This window comes from Pteronotus mesoamericanus, unplaced genomic scaffold (genome assembly GCF_021234165.1).
Source record: "Pteronotus mesoamericanus isolate MK-2021 breed Mesoamerican mustached bat unplaced genomic scaffold, CSHL_Meso_final contig_74, whole genome shotgun sequence".
Lineage (NCBI taxonomy): Eukaryota > Metazoa > Chordata > Mammalia > Chiroptera > Mormoopidae > Pteronotus > Pteronotus mesoamericanus.
The window spans coordinates 5,029,702-5,047,623 of record NW_026555247.1 but is presented as its reverse complement, the minus strand read 5'-3'; the positions used below and the strand labels follow the sequence as shown (position 1 = coordinate 5,047,623).

The window sequence follows — 17,922 nt, the reverse complement described above, 5'->3', positions numbered from 1 at the left end:
GAATATAATATATATGTATGCATACACACATGCACAAGCATAATTTTAGAAAAGTGTTTCAAAATAGGGGAATAAATGAAATTTTTAAAAATAAGCATAAAAATAGATACATGGAGATAAACAAGTGGTATCAAATGTACTTCTTAAATGCACAAGGTGATTGTTTATTTCAGCATTAGATTACACATAGGGATTTTAAAGGTTAATTCCATTCTAATGAAATTGCTTTTGCAAAGTTATCAACGACCTAATTCCCAAAGCAGAAGAAACTTTTCAGTCTCTGTCAAGTCATACTGAATCCTGCAACTATTTATTTATTTATTTGGCAATTATTTATCAAGAACTTACCATGTCAACAACCTTGCTGGGATCTATGGGTAAAATGGTGAACAAGTCAAGCACTGTTCTTATGTTAAATTTTCCTCTCTCAACTAACTGTCAGTGTTCTCCAACCCTTTTGTTTATCTCAAGACAATCTGTTCAGACTCCATGGTTTAACTTTTAATTTTTGAAAATTTATTTCATTTATATTGTCTTGTTTCATTTCTTTAACATATACATTATGAAACATGTCAATTACTGCCCTGGCTGGTGTGGCTCAGTGGATTGAACACCAGCCTGTGAACCAAAGGGTCCCTGGTTCGATTCACAGTCAGGGCATATGCCTGGGTTGCGGGCCAGGTCCCTAATAAGGGTCTTGCGAGAGGCAACCACACAATTATGTTTCTCTCCCTCTCTCCCTCCCTCCCTTCTCCTCTGTCTAAAAATAAATACATAAAATCTTAAAAAAAAAAGAGAGAAAGAAACATGTCAATTAGAGAATAGTCAGAAAGCACAGATGAACATTAGATAAGGTCAAAGTGAACATTCCTAAATGTCAATCTTATTATTTCATTCCCTAATCTTTGCCACCTTGCACATGTTTCTATATTTTAGTTTATCATATACGATGGCATTGACATATTTAACACCAGTGGTTCTGATTATTTTGGAGCAGCCCCAAATGCCCAAAATATGATAGCCTGTGATCTTTCTCAGACTTGAACATGAACTGTGAGCGAGCGCTTGTGCAGAAGCTGGTACTCTGATAGTGAATAAGTGGCTGATTGCGCAGCATCTGTATCTCTCTAAGTCCTGATTCTCTAGACTAGTGATTTTAAATCCATTTAAAGGAGGAACTTCTAAGCACTGGAGGATTCTCGGATTCATAAACTTGGGAAAGTTCCTTGAACAAGTAAGTGACAGCTCTGCTCTCAGTATTGTAGTAGTTTGTAACTTTTTGTTCTTCCACTAGATCACAAGCTCCTTGAAGGTATTTCCAGTTCCTGGCACAGTGTCTATCACATGCTGACAAAATAAATAAAATGGGGGAAAAAAGCCAAAACAATCTCTGTATCTTCTTTTTGAAGTAGTTAAATAACTTTCTGTTAGCCCAAAATCCATTGGGGAAAAAATGCTTCGTAAAAAATGGGATCCATTTAGGAACTACCTTATGGCCCAGTGATTTTGCTTGGTGTATGTCCAAAGAAACCAAAAACACTAATTTGGGAGAATATGTGCGCCCCTATGTTCATCGCAGCACTATTTACAATAACCAATATATGAAAGCAACCTAAGGACCCAACAGTAGATGAGTGGATAAAAAAGTGGTGTTATATATATGCAATGGAATATTACTTGGCCATAAAAAAGAATGAAATACTACTACTTGCAACAGCACGAATGCACCTGAAGAATATTATGCTACATGAAATAAGTCAGGTGCAGAAAAACAAATACCATATCACTTCGCTAATATGTGAACTCTAAAGAGCAAAGTAAACAAATAAACAAAAAAGACTCAGATATAGAGAACAAACTCATAGTTGCCAGAGGGAAAGCAGATGGGGGACTAAGTGAAAAGGTGAAGAGATTAAGAACTACAGATTTTTATTCACAAAATAGTCCCAGGAATGTAAAATACAGAATATCAAATATAATCAATGATATTGTAATAATTATGTATGGTGCCAGTGGGTATTGAAATATCAGCGTACCACTTTGTAAAGTATATGATTGTGTAACCACTATGCTGTAGACCTGAAACTAATACAAAAATAATACTGAAAGTAAACTGTAATTTAAAAATAAAATTAAAATAAAATTTTAAAAAGGGAGCCATTTAAGCCCTAGCTGGGTGGCTCAGTTGGTTGTAGCATCATCCTGTACACTGAAAGTTAGCGGGTTTGATCTCTGGTCAGGGCACATGACTAGGTTGGGGGTTCAATTCCCAGTTGGGGTGCCTATGGGACGCAACCAATTGATCTCTCTTTCTCTCTCCCCTCCATCCCTCTCTCCCTTCCTCTTCACTTCCCCTCTCTCTGAAATCAATAGGCATATATTCAGGTGAAGATTTTTAAAAAAAATTTAAAATAAAAGGGAGCCATTTAAGTAGTGAAGTAGAAAGAGTTTGAATTCTGATTTTGTCACTTACGAGCTCTTTTTTTTTTTGGCAAATACTAACCTTTTCTGAGATTGTTTCATGATATGCAAAATGGTACTAAAACTTTCCTCACAGCAACAATTAGCATGTTTAGCATAGTGCCCAGAACACAGTATACATTCATAAATATTTGCTTTGCTAAATCTTGTTAAGGGTTTTCCAGATGATAAGAGCTTAAATTTTTTCAAGTTGTGTTTGCCCTAGACACCTGTATAAAGCACGGACTACTGCAGCATTGTGATTTATAAGATAATTTGGTCTTGTTACAGATCCTGACTGGAGCTTCTAAAACCCTGGAAATTTCCTAAGGGTTGGGTGATAAAGGTGTCTTTTGTTATGTTAATGAGGCGACATGTGGACCTCCTCTAAGTATTGAGAAGAGGAGCCAGGGTTGAATCAATTGCTAACAGCCATTATTATAATTAATTATGACAATGCAATGAAGCCTCCATGAAATCCCTAAACAACAGGGTTCAGAGAGCTCCCAGGGAGATTTGGTGAGAATGTGTCACCTGGAGAGGGCATGAAAGCTCCCTGCCCTTTCCCATGTAGCCTGCCCTATGCATTTCTTCTATCTGGGTGTTTTTGAGTTATATATCCTTTTACAATAAACCAGTGATCTAATAAGTAGTATGTTTCTCTGAGTTCTATAAGCCATTATAGCAAATTAATTAAACCCAAGGAAGAGGTTGTGGGAACCTCTAGCTTATGGCCAGTCTGTAGAAATACAAGTAATAACCTGACCTCGCAATGGGCATTCTGAATTGTAGGGGTTTGTTGTAGATTGAACCTCCAATCTCTGACTTATTCTGTCTGACTTATTTCTGGTCAGAAGCACAAGTAAGAGTCTGAGGTTGTGGCTGGTACAGAGAGAGAGAGAGAGAGAGAGAGAGAGAGAGAGAGAGAGCGAGCATTCTTGTAGGGCTGAACCATTAACCTATGGGATCTGACGCTTCGCACGTAGATAGTGTTAGAGTTGAGTTGAATTCTTGCAGACACCCTGCTGGTGTCTGCTAATTGTTGGTGTTGGGGGAAACTCCTCTCCACATTGGAATTGGGTCCAGGAAGCCCAATTCAACTCCTTATTTGCTTCTTCCCTAAGTAAAGTATACTGGACCTATTTTTACCTTCTGACTGCAATTAATGTCTTTCCAATAAGATACCATATTTCTATTAATACAATCTGAGGCTGCATTAGTTATATATATCAGCTATGTTTTACTCTTGACTCAATTGAACTAGCATCTAATGAAAACATGAATATACTCCTCTCTCTAAAATTACCTTATGGCTTCCTTTAGCATTTCTTATAGTGTGAAACTGTTAGTAGTGAATTCTTTCATTTTTTACATGTCTGAAAGTATCTATTTCATCCTCCTTTTTAAAACATATTTTGGCTGAGTATAGAATTCTAGGTTGATCATTCTTAGCATTCAGCACTTTAAAGATGTTACGCCACTGTCCTTTTATTTATATTGTTTCCTATTAGGAATATGTCACACTTACTTTTGTTCTGCATACAACATGTCTTTTTTTCTCTTGCTATTTTTAAGATTTTCTCTTTATTGTTGGTATTAAGCAATTTTATTATGATGTGCTCTGGTGGAGATTTCTATATGTTTCTTATCTTGGGGTTCATTGGACTTCCTGGATCTATGAGTTTATAATTGTCATCAAGTTTGGGAAGTTTTTGGCCATTATTTCTTCAAATATTTTTTTTTCAGGCACTCCAATTATAAGGATATTAGGCTGCCTGTGGTAGTTGCACAGCTCACTGATGCTTTTTAAATTTTCTTTTATTTTTTCCTTCTGTGTTTCACTGTGGATAGTTTCTACTACTATGCCCTAAAGTTACTAATCTTTTCTTTTGCAATGACTGATGTGTTTTTGATTCCAATCATTGTATTTTTTCATTTCAAACATTGTTGTTGTCACCTCTAGAAGTTCAATATGGTTCTTTTTTATATCCTCCAAGTATACTTAACTGTTTGAGCATATGAGATAGTTATAACTGTTTTGATGTCCTTCCCTGCTAATTCTAACATCAGTGTCAGTTCAAGGTTGGCTTTGATTGCTTTATTAGTCTCCTCAAGATTAATTATATATTCCTGCCTCTTTGACATGTTTGGTAATCTTTGATTGGATTTAAGGCATTATTAATTTTATTGTGTTAAATTCTGAATATTTTTTGTATTCTATAAATATTCATGAACTTTGTTCTGGATTGCAGGTAAAATACTTAGAAACAATATGATCCTTTTTGGTTTTGTTTTTTCATATTTTTAGGCAGGTCTGAAGCAGTGCTCAATCTAGTATCCTCCCTTACTAATTAAGATAAGATGATTCTAAGTACTCTACCCAATGCCTGATGAATTATGAGGTTTTCCTATCTACTGGTGGGGAAATTTCGCCCCTGCTCCTGGTCCTGTGTGAATGGTGGTCACTGCTTCTTCTTACGCTTTTTGAAAAAAAAAATTTGACTGATTATGCTATTACAGTTGTCCCGATTTTTCCCTGTTGTCCCCCTCTGCCCCACACCCCCATTCCCTCCAGCAATGTCTTCCCTTAGTTCATGTCCATGGGTCATGCATATAAGTTCTTTGGCTACGCCATTTGCTATACTGTTTTCAGCATTCCGCTATCTATTTTGTACCTACCAATTTGTATTTCTTAATCCCTGATCCTTTTTCCCCACTCTCCCCCCTCCCTCCCAACTGATAACCCTCCAAATCTATGATTCTGTTCCTGTTCTGCTTGTTTGCTTAGTTTGTTTTTTAGATTCAATTATTGATAGTTGTGCATTTGTTGCCATTTTAATGTTCATAGTTTTGATATTCTTTTTCTTATATAGTTCCCTTTAATATTTTATATAATAATGGCTTGGTGATGATGAACTCTTTTAGCTTTACATTGTCTTGAAAGCACTTTATCTGTCCGTCAATTCTAAATGATAGCTCTGCTGGATAAAGTAATCCAGGTTGTAGTTCCTTGTTTTTCATCACTTTGAATACTTCTTGTCAGTCCCTTCCAGCCTGTACAGTATCTTTTGAGAAATCAGCTGACAGTCTTATGGGAACTCTTTTATAGGTAATTATCTGCTTTTCTCTTGCTCCTTTTAAGATTCTCTCTTTATCTTTAAACATTTGGCATATTAATTATGATGTGTCTTGATGTGGTCCTCTTAAAGTCCATCTTGCTTGGGACTCTGTGTGCTTCGTAGACTTGTATGTCTATTTCCTTCACCAAATTAGGGAAGTTTTCTTCCATGACTTTTTTTCAAATAAGTTTTCAATTTCTTGCTCTTCCTCTACTCCTTCTGGCACCCCTATGATTCAGATGTTGGTACATTTGGATATGTCCCAGAGGCTCTTTATTATATTCTCATTTTTTTAATTCTTTTTTCTTCTGCTGTTCTGATTGAATGGTTTTTTCCTCCTTATGTTCCAAATCGTTGACTTGACTATTGGCTTCATCACCTCCACTGTTGGTTTCCTGTGGAGTTTTCTTTATTTCACTTAATACAACTTTCATTTCTGCCTGGGTCCTTTTTAAGCTGTTGCAGTACCCAATGATTTCTTTGAGCATCCTGATAACCAGTATTTTGAACTCTGCATCTGATAGGTTGTTTATCTCTATTTCATTTAGTTCTTTTCCTGGAGTTTTGTTCTGTTCTTTCATTGGAGCCATATTTCTTTGTCTCCTCAAGTTGGCAGCCTCCCTGTGTTTGTTTGTATATTAGGTAGAGCTGCTCTGACTCCCTGTCTTAGTAGCATGGCCTATTGTAGAAGAGGTACCATAAATTGTGTGGGGCAGATCACTGTCTTTTGTTGCCTGATATACAGTATCTTAAACATTGTTTTTCATGTATTTTTTACTTTTTTTCATTGTTTTAGATGAGAAGGTAAATTCATTCCATTTTTATTAATTTTGGCGAGAAGCAGATGTTGAGTTGATCTGCTGTTGATTTTTCAGTCTTGTTGTTCCACCTCTCCTTTTCCCCGCTCCTCCTGCCCCCTTACTCTGTTCTTTGGAATCTGAGACGCATGAACACTTTATAGAATTCTAAGTAGAGATCAAATCATCTTTGTATCCCCAGAATCTAGATTCCAGTAATTGCCCAATAAAATTGTTAGCAGTGAGCAGAGAAAGTTCAAATTCTGGCTTTGTTATCTTCTAGCTGTCTCTTGGACTTGACTATGTTAAGAACTGGCCCTTATTCCCCTACATGTAAAGAATTCTGAAGTAAGACACAGATATTTTCTACTGAGCTATCCATTTGACTTAACCCTGAGATCATTTAAATGTATAACTATGACAAATATAACATCAAAGAAAACTCAGAAACAAACATGATAAAATCTCACTTCTCCCACAAATTATTGTTTTTTTTTTTAGTATATGCCCTTGTATGTTGCATCTACATTATATTTCTTACACGATATAACAAAAGTATACAGAATTGATATAACTTATTTTTACTTAACAGAATTATTTCCTATGTGGGTACATAGTGTCATAATTACCTCTTTTAACATCTTCCCTATGTGAATATGCTATGATTTATTCAATTGTTTCTTTAAGATTGCTTTCCCTTTTTAGTTAATATAAAGAATCACTGCAGTGAAATCTTGACTTTTCTTTTAGCTTTTTTTCTTAGCTAAGCCCCTGAAGATTACTAGACTAAAAGATATAAATGTTTTTAATGTTCTTGTTATACATGCCAAATTGCTTTTTTTAAAAAAATATTTATTTTTTGAGAGAGGAGAAGGGAGAAAGAGTGAGAGAAGCATCAATGTGAGAGAAAAACATCAACTAAATGCCTGTCAAATGTAGTCCCAAACCCACAGCCCAGGAGACAGAATCAAACCAATGACCCTTCACTTTGTGGTATGATGCCCAACCAACTGAGCCACACTGGCCAGGACGCCAAACTGCTTTCTTAAAAGGTTGTACCACTGCTCACTTCCACCAGCCTGGCTGAGAGCATCAGTCTTACTATATCTTTGCCAGCACTGTATATTATTATTTAAGTGGAATGAGGTAGCTAATGTTATTAGTGAAAATGATTTTTATTATTACTAACAGTTTCATTTCCAAAAAGTGGACCATTATTCCCTATACATGCTAAATAGTGGTATTTTCTCTTTTGTAGGGTAGGAAGAGAAGATTCTGAAGCACATTCATTGCCTTACCTCACAAGGTTGTGATCACTGGTTTTCTCCCTCTTCCACCCATGCGCGCATTCATGAAATGTCTACTGAGCCTTTTCAGCAGGCCAGATACTATGCTAGGCTTCAGGGATAGAATAGGGAGAGGAGGCAGACACAACTGCCACCCAAGGAGTTTACATGTAAAGGAAGAGCCTACATGTTCTCAATGTCTGGTTGGGAGTGGGCAAATACACCAGCCAAAGGGTTACCACCACATCTGGGAAAAGGAGACTGTGTTTTTGGTAAAGGATTAATTTGAATGTTCATGAGGAATTAAGTTTTTTAAAAACCTTCAGGAGAAATTTTTGATTATCCTGAAATCAAAGAAGGTTAGGGCTAAGGAAGACAAATCCAAAGAGGAAAGAGACACCTACATTTAAATGACACATTTTAATGGAAACTGCTTTCTAAATGGCTGTCACCAGGGACAGAGGAGTTGTTCTAGGTCGGGGGAGGGGGCAGACAGGAAGGGAATAGAGAAAAAATAAGAAGACTGTGTGAGCAAGGCAGGCCTGGGTCAGACATGGCACAACATGAAGTATTCTGGACAGACAGAGGGAAGCACAAGAAGCAAGGAGAGGAAGCCAGCGGTAGCAGGGAATGAAAAATACTGAGCACTTAAGAGATTTCTATTAGGGTTGGCTCTGCCTTTTCCTTTCTTGGAGACCAAAGTCAGCTGTGAGGCTCCCCACTGCAGCTGTGCTACTGCAGCAACAACCTCCCTAGAGAATCGCCACAGTCGGAAATACAAAAACTCCAAAGGACCAAAACATCATTATTACACCATAGCATCCCTGGCCTATCATACCACTTGCTGTTGAAGTGTGAAAGACTGCATATAATATGAAGGGGGAACCAAAAAAAATGGAATTTATTTATTAAAAATTGCATATTTATTGTTACATGTTTAAATTTCAGTCACCTTCAAAGCACTCCCCATTTGATGATACAATACACCTGTTGAGACTTTTTTCCTACTGCTCAAAACAGTTTTTGAACTTGTCAATGTTGATGCTTTTTAGTTCTTCTGCCGTCTTTTGTTTTACTTCTTCCACATCAGCAAAATGTTTCCCTTTGAGGACTTTTTTCATATAGGAAAACAAAAAAAAAAGTCACCTGGAGGTGAGATTGGGTGAATAGGGAGGATGGGGCATGGGGGTCATACCATTTTTGGTTAAAAACTGCTCAACTCTCGGTGTGGTGTGGGCAAGTGTGCTTGTAAATCACCCATTGCAAAATGGGCAAACACATTGAGTTTTCAAAAAAAACAATTCACTGAAGACTAATGCAGCTTCTCACAATACCAGCTTGTACTCTAGTACAAAACATTTACCTAGTAGGGGAAGCCTGTGCCACAAGGGGCCTGCACTGGGTGTGGGGCGGGGGCGGGGACCACCTCGTGCCATGTGCGTAGTTTGATAAAATCCACTCTTTTCCCTATTGAGATCAAAATATGGAAGAGTACACAAAACATTTGTGTATAGTTTAAAAGAAAATTATAAAGCAAATACCTATGGAACTAACCACCATCCAAGTCAGGAGAAAAAAGAAAACCACTACCAACAACCTTTTCTTTTGTGCCTATTCACATCCCTTCTCCCTCCCTTTCCCCAGAAGTAACCACTGGATTACACACATATTCCTAAAATAATTTAGTTTTGCATGCTTTTGAACATAATAGACATGAAACCATACTGGATGGACTCTTGTGAATGGATTTCTTGCTCAACATTTGAAGATTCCTTTGTTGTGCTGTATGTAGGTATCATTTGTTTTTCAGTGCCAAATGGTATTTTATTATATAAATATATCACAACTTATTTATCCATTCCATTGTTGATGAACATTGAATTGTCTCCAGTTTGAGCCAGTTGTGAAGAACAGTGCTATGAATAGCACATGTGCAAGGGAGCGGAATAGCTGGATCACAGGATGCATGTTTTCTACTTTACAACTGTCCCAGTTCAAATTATTACCAATTTGGTATGTGTATAATGGTAACTCATGGTATTTGTAAGGAAATTTCCCTAACTACCAAGGTGGTTAATCATCTTTCCATGTTATTTACTGGTAACTTGTACTTCCTCTTTCATGAAGTGCTTATTAAAGTCTTTGTTCATTTTTTTTTCTATTAATGTCTTTTTCTTGTTAATTCACAGACATGCTTTATATGTTCTTCATACTGGTCTTTTTTAGTTTCACATATTACATGTCTTCTAGTTTATGGCCTGATTTTTCACTGTCTTAGAAGTGGTAATTTTAGTGTAGTGAAATATCAGTCTTTTCCTTTATGATCGGCACTTTTTAATCTACTTTTAAGGTACCTACAATATCTAAGGTATCCTAAAAATTTTAACAGTTCAACAGTTTTGCCTTTTACATTTAGATCTTCCAAACACCTGGAATTGACTTCTGCATATAGTGTGAATTAGAGGCCCAGTTTCATTCTTTCCACATAGAATATCCAATTTCTGAGCTTCATTCATTGAAATGAAAGGTCCCATAGATCTGCAAGTCATTTTTTTAAGTATATAATACCCATATGTTATATGAATCTGTTTTTGAATTTTCTACTCTGTGCCTATTCCTGTGCCTACTCCACCCTTTCTTTATTAGTAAAGCTTCATGAGCTTGATATATGATAGAGCAAGTCCTTTCATTTGTTACTGTTCTTACTTCTTTAACACACAAGGATAAGACACAAAGGGGTTTGTACTGCTTTGAGCCTACTGTGGCTCACAGGGAGAAAAATTCCATTTCATGGACAACACTTCTATCTCCAGTAACAGGGCCAATTTCTCCATTAGGCACAGGGTCCATAATACTTTTAGGAGCTCATGAAAATGTTTCAATTAATTTTAAAATAAAAAGAAAACAATGAACTTCTGGTCAAAGAAAGTATTTTAAAATGTAATACTAAATATTCATTTTTATACCAACACAGTCATGAAAATAGTATCTATACTTTTCTAGGGAGAAAGGACCACATATACAAATGTACCTTGGGCCCAAAAAGTCATAAAGTGGCCCTGCATGACAGAGTCTCCTTAAAAATTATTCTGTCAAATCCTTTTCTTTGTTAAAAAAAATTATCCTATCAGCTGCAGGGGCTCAGTTTAGGTGACTTATCCCCATTCTGACCTACAGGCTAGGGCATAAAAACCTGTCTCCTTCTAATGGTAGATGAGCTTATAATTTTTATTTAGAAAAATAGTACACATCAGTAAGTTATTAATTCCCCAAATGCTAACTTCAAATTACAAATGGAATTCAAATAAAAGTTATTTCCAGGCATTTACCAGGTACTAGGGGGTACAGAGGTAAATAAAATAAACACAGAGCTTCTAGCATGTAAGATGATATAGATGATTACCAATTATAATTGGCAAGAATGTCACATAAGTATAAGCATGGTTGCAAAGCTGAATTAATCCTTAGTTGCAAAATAGGTGTAGTTATTTTGGGTTTTACAAATGAGGAAATCAAGGCACAGAACAATTGAGTGGCTTATTCCAGGCTGCAGCAAATATAGGGGTCTAGCACAAATAACGCCCCTTTCTTATTACAAATCATAAGCATGTAATTCTGTAACATAAAAATATCACACTCAAGCACATCATATGACATTTTAGGTGAAATGTTCAAATTAAAACTATAATTTATTACACCTATATTATTACCCTACCACCTACACTCAAGCAGGTGTTACTTCTTCTGGACCCTGTGTATGTCAGATGCAGTATTTAAACACCAGGACTCTGATGCCAAGCCCTGTGTTGTTTACCTTCTGTTTTGACACAGTGCTCATTCCATAGTAGATATGCAATAAATTGGATTGTGACTTATACAGTGCCACTCCAAAGGATTTCACCTTCCAGAGTAGCTTTGTAGTCTTTTTCACACCTTTCTTTAAGTATGTTTTATATATCATAAAACATACCCATTTTAAATGTACAGTCCAATGATTTTTAGTAACTTTACCAAGTGCTGAAATCATCACCCTAAATCAGTTTCAAAACATTTTCATCTTCTCAATTAGAACCTTCATGTCCATTTTCAGTTAATTTCCATTCCCACCCCTTGTCCCAGGCAACCACTAATCTATTTCCTGTCTCTATAAATTTGCATTTTTCTGGATATATAAAAAAGTGAAATCTTATAATATATAATCTCTTATGTCTGGTTTATTTCACCCAGCAAAACAACATTTTTGAGGTTCATTCATGATTTAGCATACCAGTAGTTTCTTATTATTGTTCAATGATATTGTGTGAACACACCACATTTTTGTCTATCTATTCAGGAGCTGATTAACATTTAAGTAGTTCCTAGCTATAAACCACAATGGATGCTGCTGCTATGAACATTTGAGTGTAAGTTTTTGTGAGCACATATGTCTTCATCCCTCTTGGGGGATACATATGAAATGTATAAATTCTTTTTTTCCTTTTTTGCTCAATCCCTTTATCCCCCTCCCATTCCTACCTTTGACAGCTGTCAAAATTTATAAAGAACTTATAAAACTCAACACCAAAAAACCCAAATAATCCAATTAAAAATGGACAAAGGACCTGAATAGACAGTTCTCCAAAGAGGACATACAGATGGCCATTAGACATATGATGCTCAATGTCACTGATTGTTAAATAAATGAAAATTAAAACTACAATGAGATATCACCTCACACCTTTCAGAATGGTCAATAAATCAACAAATGAGTGTTGGTGATGATGTGGAGAAAAGGGGACCCCCATACACTGTTGGTGGGAAGGCAGATTGGTGCAGCCACTGTGGAAAGATGTATAGAGTTACCTCAAAAATTAAAAATGAAACTGCCTTATGACCCAGCAATTCCACTTCTGAGAAATTACCTAAGGAAACTCAAAACACTAACTTGAAAGAATATACGCACTCCTATGTTCATTGCAGCATTATTTACAATAGCCAAGATTTGGAAGCAGTCCAAGTGCCCATCAGTAGATGTGTGGACCTGGAGAGCATTATGTTAAGTGAAATAAGCCAGTCAGAGAAAGACAAGTACCATATGATTTCACTTATATGTGGAATCTAATGAACAAAATGAATTAACAAGCAAAAAAGACAGACTTATAGATAGAGTAGGATGACTGCTGTCAAAGGTAGGAATGGGTAGGGGATAAAGGGATTGAGCAAAAAAGGAAAAAAAAAACTGTGGACATGGACAACAGTGTGGTGACTGCCAGGGGTTGGGGGCGGCGGGAAGTGAAGGAGGGTATTAGGGGGATAAATGCTAATGGACAGAGATTTGACCTGGGGCAGTGAATATACAATACAGTGTACAGATGTGTGTTGCAGAACTGTTCTCCTGAAACCTGCATAATTTTGTTAACCAGTGTCATCCTAATAAGATCAATATAAAGGAAAAAACAAAGATGCTGCTGAGGTCATTGAATATCCATATGCAAAAATAATGAATTTAGGCAAAGAATTTTTTCATCTATTCTTAAATTCTTGTCCAGATTAAACATAATAAATCCGTGTGTGTGTGTTATATGTGCATAATGTAGACAGATAACTGTAAAGCCACCTTCAGTTAAAGTAAAACATTTTACCTGAATTGTTGACTAAAATTTGAATTATCAATGACATAAATTTTTGAAAGAAAATATGCAAGGATAAACTGCAAGCCAGACAGAATAGAACACCCAGAGTTTGGCAGGTGGAATTTAAGATAAAGCTGTGTAAACAGTCAGTAATCCCCTCTTTAAATAACTATGTAACGTGTGTATGTGTGTGCGCTTGGTTTTCAGGCTAATGATTGCTGATTGTAGGCAGTCACAGATTGCAGATTAAGAAAGCAGCAATCTCCTATAGAACGATGAATCTCTATTAGCTAAGGAGATGCTTCATACTCTGATGTTTGCAATGATTTCATAATGTTAACATGAAATTCTTATAGACTATTACTTTCAACATATGTAGGAAGAAAGGAATTGTTGAAAATTTTATAAACATAATTCATTAAGAAGAAAGTTTTAGATAAAAGCCTCCTTTTTAAAGGCACTTTCTTCTATTAAATTCTCTGGGTTGCACCTGAAATTGTTAATAGCTAATTTCATGATCAAAATGCCACTTTTACCACAAGGGATACACAAGAATACTGGCATAAATCTTGGCCACTGGTGTTCACTCTGAGTTGGTCAGTGACTTGCCCATGTCTCTTCAGAGCAACTGATAGAGCTTGTGCTAAGGGCTGAATCTTGGTTTCCTTTGTATCAGAGCAATATTTGTTTTCAAAATATATTTCCTGGTATGTAATCATGTGTTGCTTAACGACAGGGATGTTCTGAGAAATGCATTGTTAGGAAATTCTGTTGTTGTATGAACATCACAAAGTGCTTTTACACAAACCTAGACGGTATAGCTCACACCTAGAGCTATATGCTATAGCTTATTGCTCCTATGCTACAAACCTGAGCAGCATGTTATTAATTGAATACTGCAGGCAATTGCAGCACAATGGTATTTAAGAATACCTAAACATGGAAAAGGTGCAGTAAAAAATAGAGTATGAAAGATAAAAGTGTGCCTATGTGTGCATGCATGCATGGGGGGCAGATAGAAGGAGGGCTGTGGAGGGAGGTGCTGTTGGAGAGAGAGTGGTCATCAGGAGAAGGGAGGGAGGAAGGGAGAGAAGGAGAGAGTTAGGAAGAGCAGAAATCAAGAGACCCAGAGAAGTAAAAAAAGGAGAGGGGGAGAAGGAATGAAGGAGGGAGCAGGAGTAGGGAATAGGGGACAAGTGCATGAGTGTGTGCATGTTAGCATGTGTCCAGGAGGGCGGAAGGCAAGTAGGTAAACAGCATGCTGAGCTTCCTCCTCTATTCAAACTAACCAGAGCTAGGAGTAAATTCAACATCATAGTTGGGGCCAGCCTTTTCTTCCAACATCACAAACAAACTTTTTGTTTATAATCCATTATCTATGAGACCACTGCCATAAATGCAGTCTGCAATTGACTGGAATGTCATGTGGTATATGATTGTAATTAAAATACATTACTGCCTTTCTTTTGCATTACTACTTATTAACACTTTAACATATTTTCATGTATAACTGGTTATTTATATATCTTCCTCTCCCTCTTAGGAAATGTAGCTTGCTTTATTGTTCTTCCATCCCTCATATGAGTGGTTTTTAAATGACAGAGCCATCGGTCAAGTACTGAAACCCTGCCTTACAGCATTTGACAAGGATCTAGAACATAATAAACAGTTGGTAAGTTTTTGTTGGAATTACGTAAATATTCATTTTTAATGTTTCAGTTTTAAAATTGCATTTCACTGGCCCCACGGTCTAACAGCAGAAACTATACCACAGAATCAATCAAATTACTAAAATTATATTCTGGGAGAGACACATAGGTTTATCATATTGTAATGAAGGCCAGTCTTTCAATTTTGAGAGATATGTGCCAACTTTTTTCTTTCTTGAATACCTAGCAACAGGATATTCTCTCACTTATGCTAAAGAGAAATGCTGTATTTTTTTAAATCACAACTTCTAGCTACATCTCTTTGACAGATCAAAGTTAGACTTGTAAATCCAGAATTAAGTGGACTTAGCTGAGTGTGGACACACAGAAAGAAATGTCCCATATTAAATCAGCCTTATTATCATTGCTGTTAACATATTCTAATAATAACTACTTATATATTGAAAATAAATAGAAATAATTTACCAGCTCATCAGAATTTCACATAAATTTGAAAAAGGAATGCCAAGTTGAAATAAATGAATACAGCCTTCTTTTCAGTTTGAGTGGTGGCCAGGACACTGGCAAGGCACATATGCTATGAAATTTGCATATCAAGTGAGTAAAATGGTACTTTACAAAATACAAGGAAACTAAAATAAATTCACAAATTCTTTTGCCTAAGATATAACCGAGACTGCTTCTGAATAGTTTTCTCAAATACTATCTGCAGTGATCTTTTTGGTTACCGCCCTTGAGCCACCTGGAAACATTAATTCTCACCTGGAACCGTGTTCTGACCCCAGGGCCTGGGCCAATGTGGTCCTTTGTTTACTGAAGGAATTTTTAGAAGCCTTAGACTAGTAACTTATCTGATCAGTATCAGATTGTCCACTCTGCTGATCATGCTCTGATACTGTAACCTCTGCTCAGGCACTAAAATTTTATCTGGTTATTCGTAACCAAGCTCCTTTCTTGAACCATTAGAAACTAGAACCTGGATTCTTCTGTGATCCTCAGTCCTACCCTGGGATCTTACTGTGTGTCCCAGTTGGGACAATACTCCCTATAATGTTCTGTGGGCTTAGTTAGAGCCCTACCTTGGAACTCGAGTCTTCATGAGTATGTCCCCAGTATATACCACCTGACAGTTATGAGACAGATTTTCCTCATGTCTGGGTTTCTACTTATTGCCTCCTGTCAGACTCGTCTAGAAATGGGCCCTATGCTTGAGCTCATTTCTCTATCAACTATCAGTTCCTTTCTCCATCCCTGTCCTAGAACTGGCAGGACATGGGGTTTGGTCACCCACAGATTGGCCTATCTCAATGCTGAGTTATGATTCTAATAGTCACTAAAGAAATTTATTTCTATTTAAAAATATTTTTATCAAACCAGCAGACAATAAGTTTTAAATGCCTCATTAAATATATGTCTACTGCTTGAAATTCCCCCTAAAATACCCCATTACCTGACTGAATAAATCCTGATTTGTATCCATTAGTTGTGCCATTTTCTGGGGTCACAGTTGATGACACTGAAGAGTTTGGTTTAATTGAGTGGCAAGTAGCAGAGGATTGTCGGCTTCTACATTCTGTAAAAGAGTACAAATCACATTACGTGAGAAGACCCAAAAGTCTGTTAAAACAGGTGATGGAAACACAATACACAAACTCTAAAATAACTTGCTGCTCCTTAAATGTCAACCATTTTCCTCATTTGAGGTTCCCCTTACTTTAATCCTGACTCAAACAGAATGTTCAACATGGTGAGCACAGTTTGCCTGCCTAGGGCCAGATGTCACATTTAGAAGGCAAAGAAATGGTTACAAAGAATAATGGGGCTTTTTTAACCCACAGACTAGTTCCCAGGGGAAAAATTACTCATAACCACATAATCATACTAGTTTTATGGGTAAGACTGAAGTTAAACTATCAATAATTTATAAAAATCTAATAAACTTTCAAATCCCAATTAATCTGCTATCCAGGATTGATTGAAGTGTGGAGTACATCTACACTACCTTCAACCTTCTCACCTCAACCCTAATTTATGCTCAAAAGTGGAAGCAAAGAAAAAATTAGAAGTGACCAAATTATTATTAGTCTCAGTTCTTTTTAGAAGAAATAGGTAGTCAATATTCAAGTTGCTTATACCAAGCCTCATTTCAACTAAACTGATATGGGTCTTCAATATATTTTAATAATATCTTGTACTGATTCAGATAGATAACAGGTACTATTACAATGTGTGGGGCTGTAACTTCCAACCAAATTATACTGTGTGTTATACCACATTAGTCTTAAAGGTAGTAAATCTTAAAGAGATATAAATAGTTTTAAATGACAAAGTTAATTATAGTTTCCTTTAGAGAGTTTCAAAGTTTGTCTAATACATGCAAGGGTTGGAGGCAGTTTTCTATCACCTTCTGAGTACGACCTTCTATGCTATGACCTCCCTTGAAGAGCTATTGTATTTGGCCTAAGAGGATATTTCCACATTATATGTATATATGCATATTTATAAATTGATGTTATATGTTTGTATATATGTGTACATAGACCTATACAATTCCAATTCCAAAATAGTAACTGCCATAAATGTGAGACTTCAGAAGCCATCTGGGATCATTGTATCAGTAACTATTTCACAGATATTCTTTCCCAGAAAGGTGAATTTTCATTGAGCACTAAATGACAGTTCAAAATATTCAGAAGTTGAAAATATTTTATGTAACCAAAACCAAAGCTTAAAAAGGCAGTTAAGAGGCAGGGACGCAACACTTATCCTATTTTTGCTCTTTTATTAGGTTTCATGGCATTTAAAACAATTTTTCTGGAGTAAAATTCTTCACATTTAATTAGAATATGGAGTTATTTATAATACATGATGCTTATGATTCAGTAGCCATAAGCTTTAAGTTTTGATGATCTGGTTTGGAACTTAGAGCCATTTCCAGAGGAGTTATATGTCATTTCAAATGCAACAAAGAGTAATTA

At 36.3% G+C, this 17,922-nt stretch overlaps 1 protein-coding gene across 1 annotated transcript in view; it reads right to left on the bottom strand.

Annotated features, from left to right (window-relative positions):
- GREB1L (GREB1 like retinoic acid receptor coactivator) overlaps positions 1-17,922 on the bottom strand; it is a 289,801-nt gene that overhangs the window by 77,010 nt on the left and 194,869 nt on the right. The window contains exon 7 of the mRNA XM_054583433.1: positions 16,395-16,517. Coding sequence (XP_054439408.1) covers positions 16,395-16,517 — 123 coding nt within the window. The remainder of the gene's footprint in view (positions 1-16,394; positions 16,518-17,922) is intronic.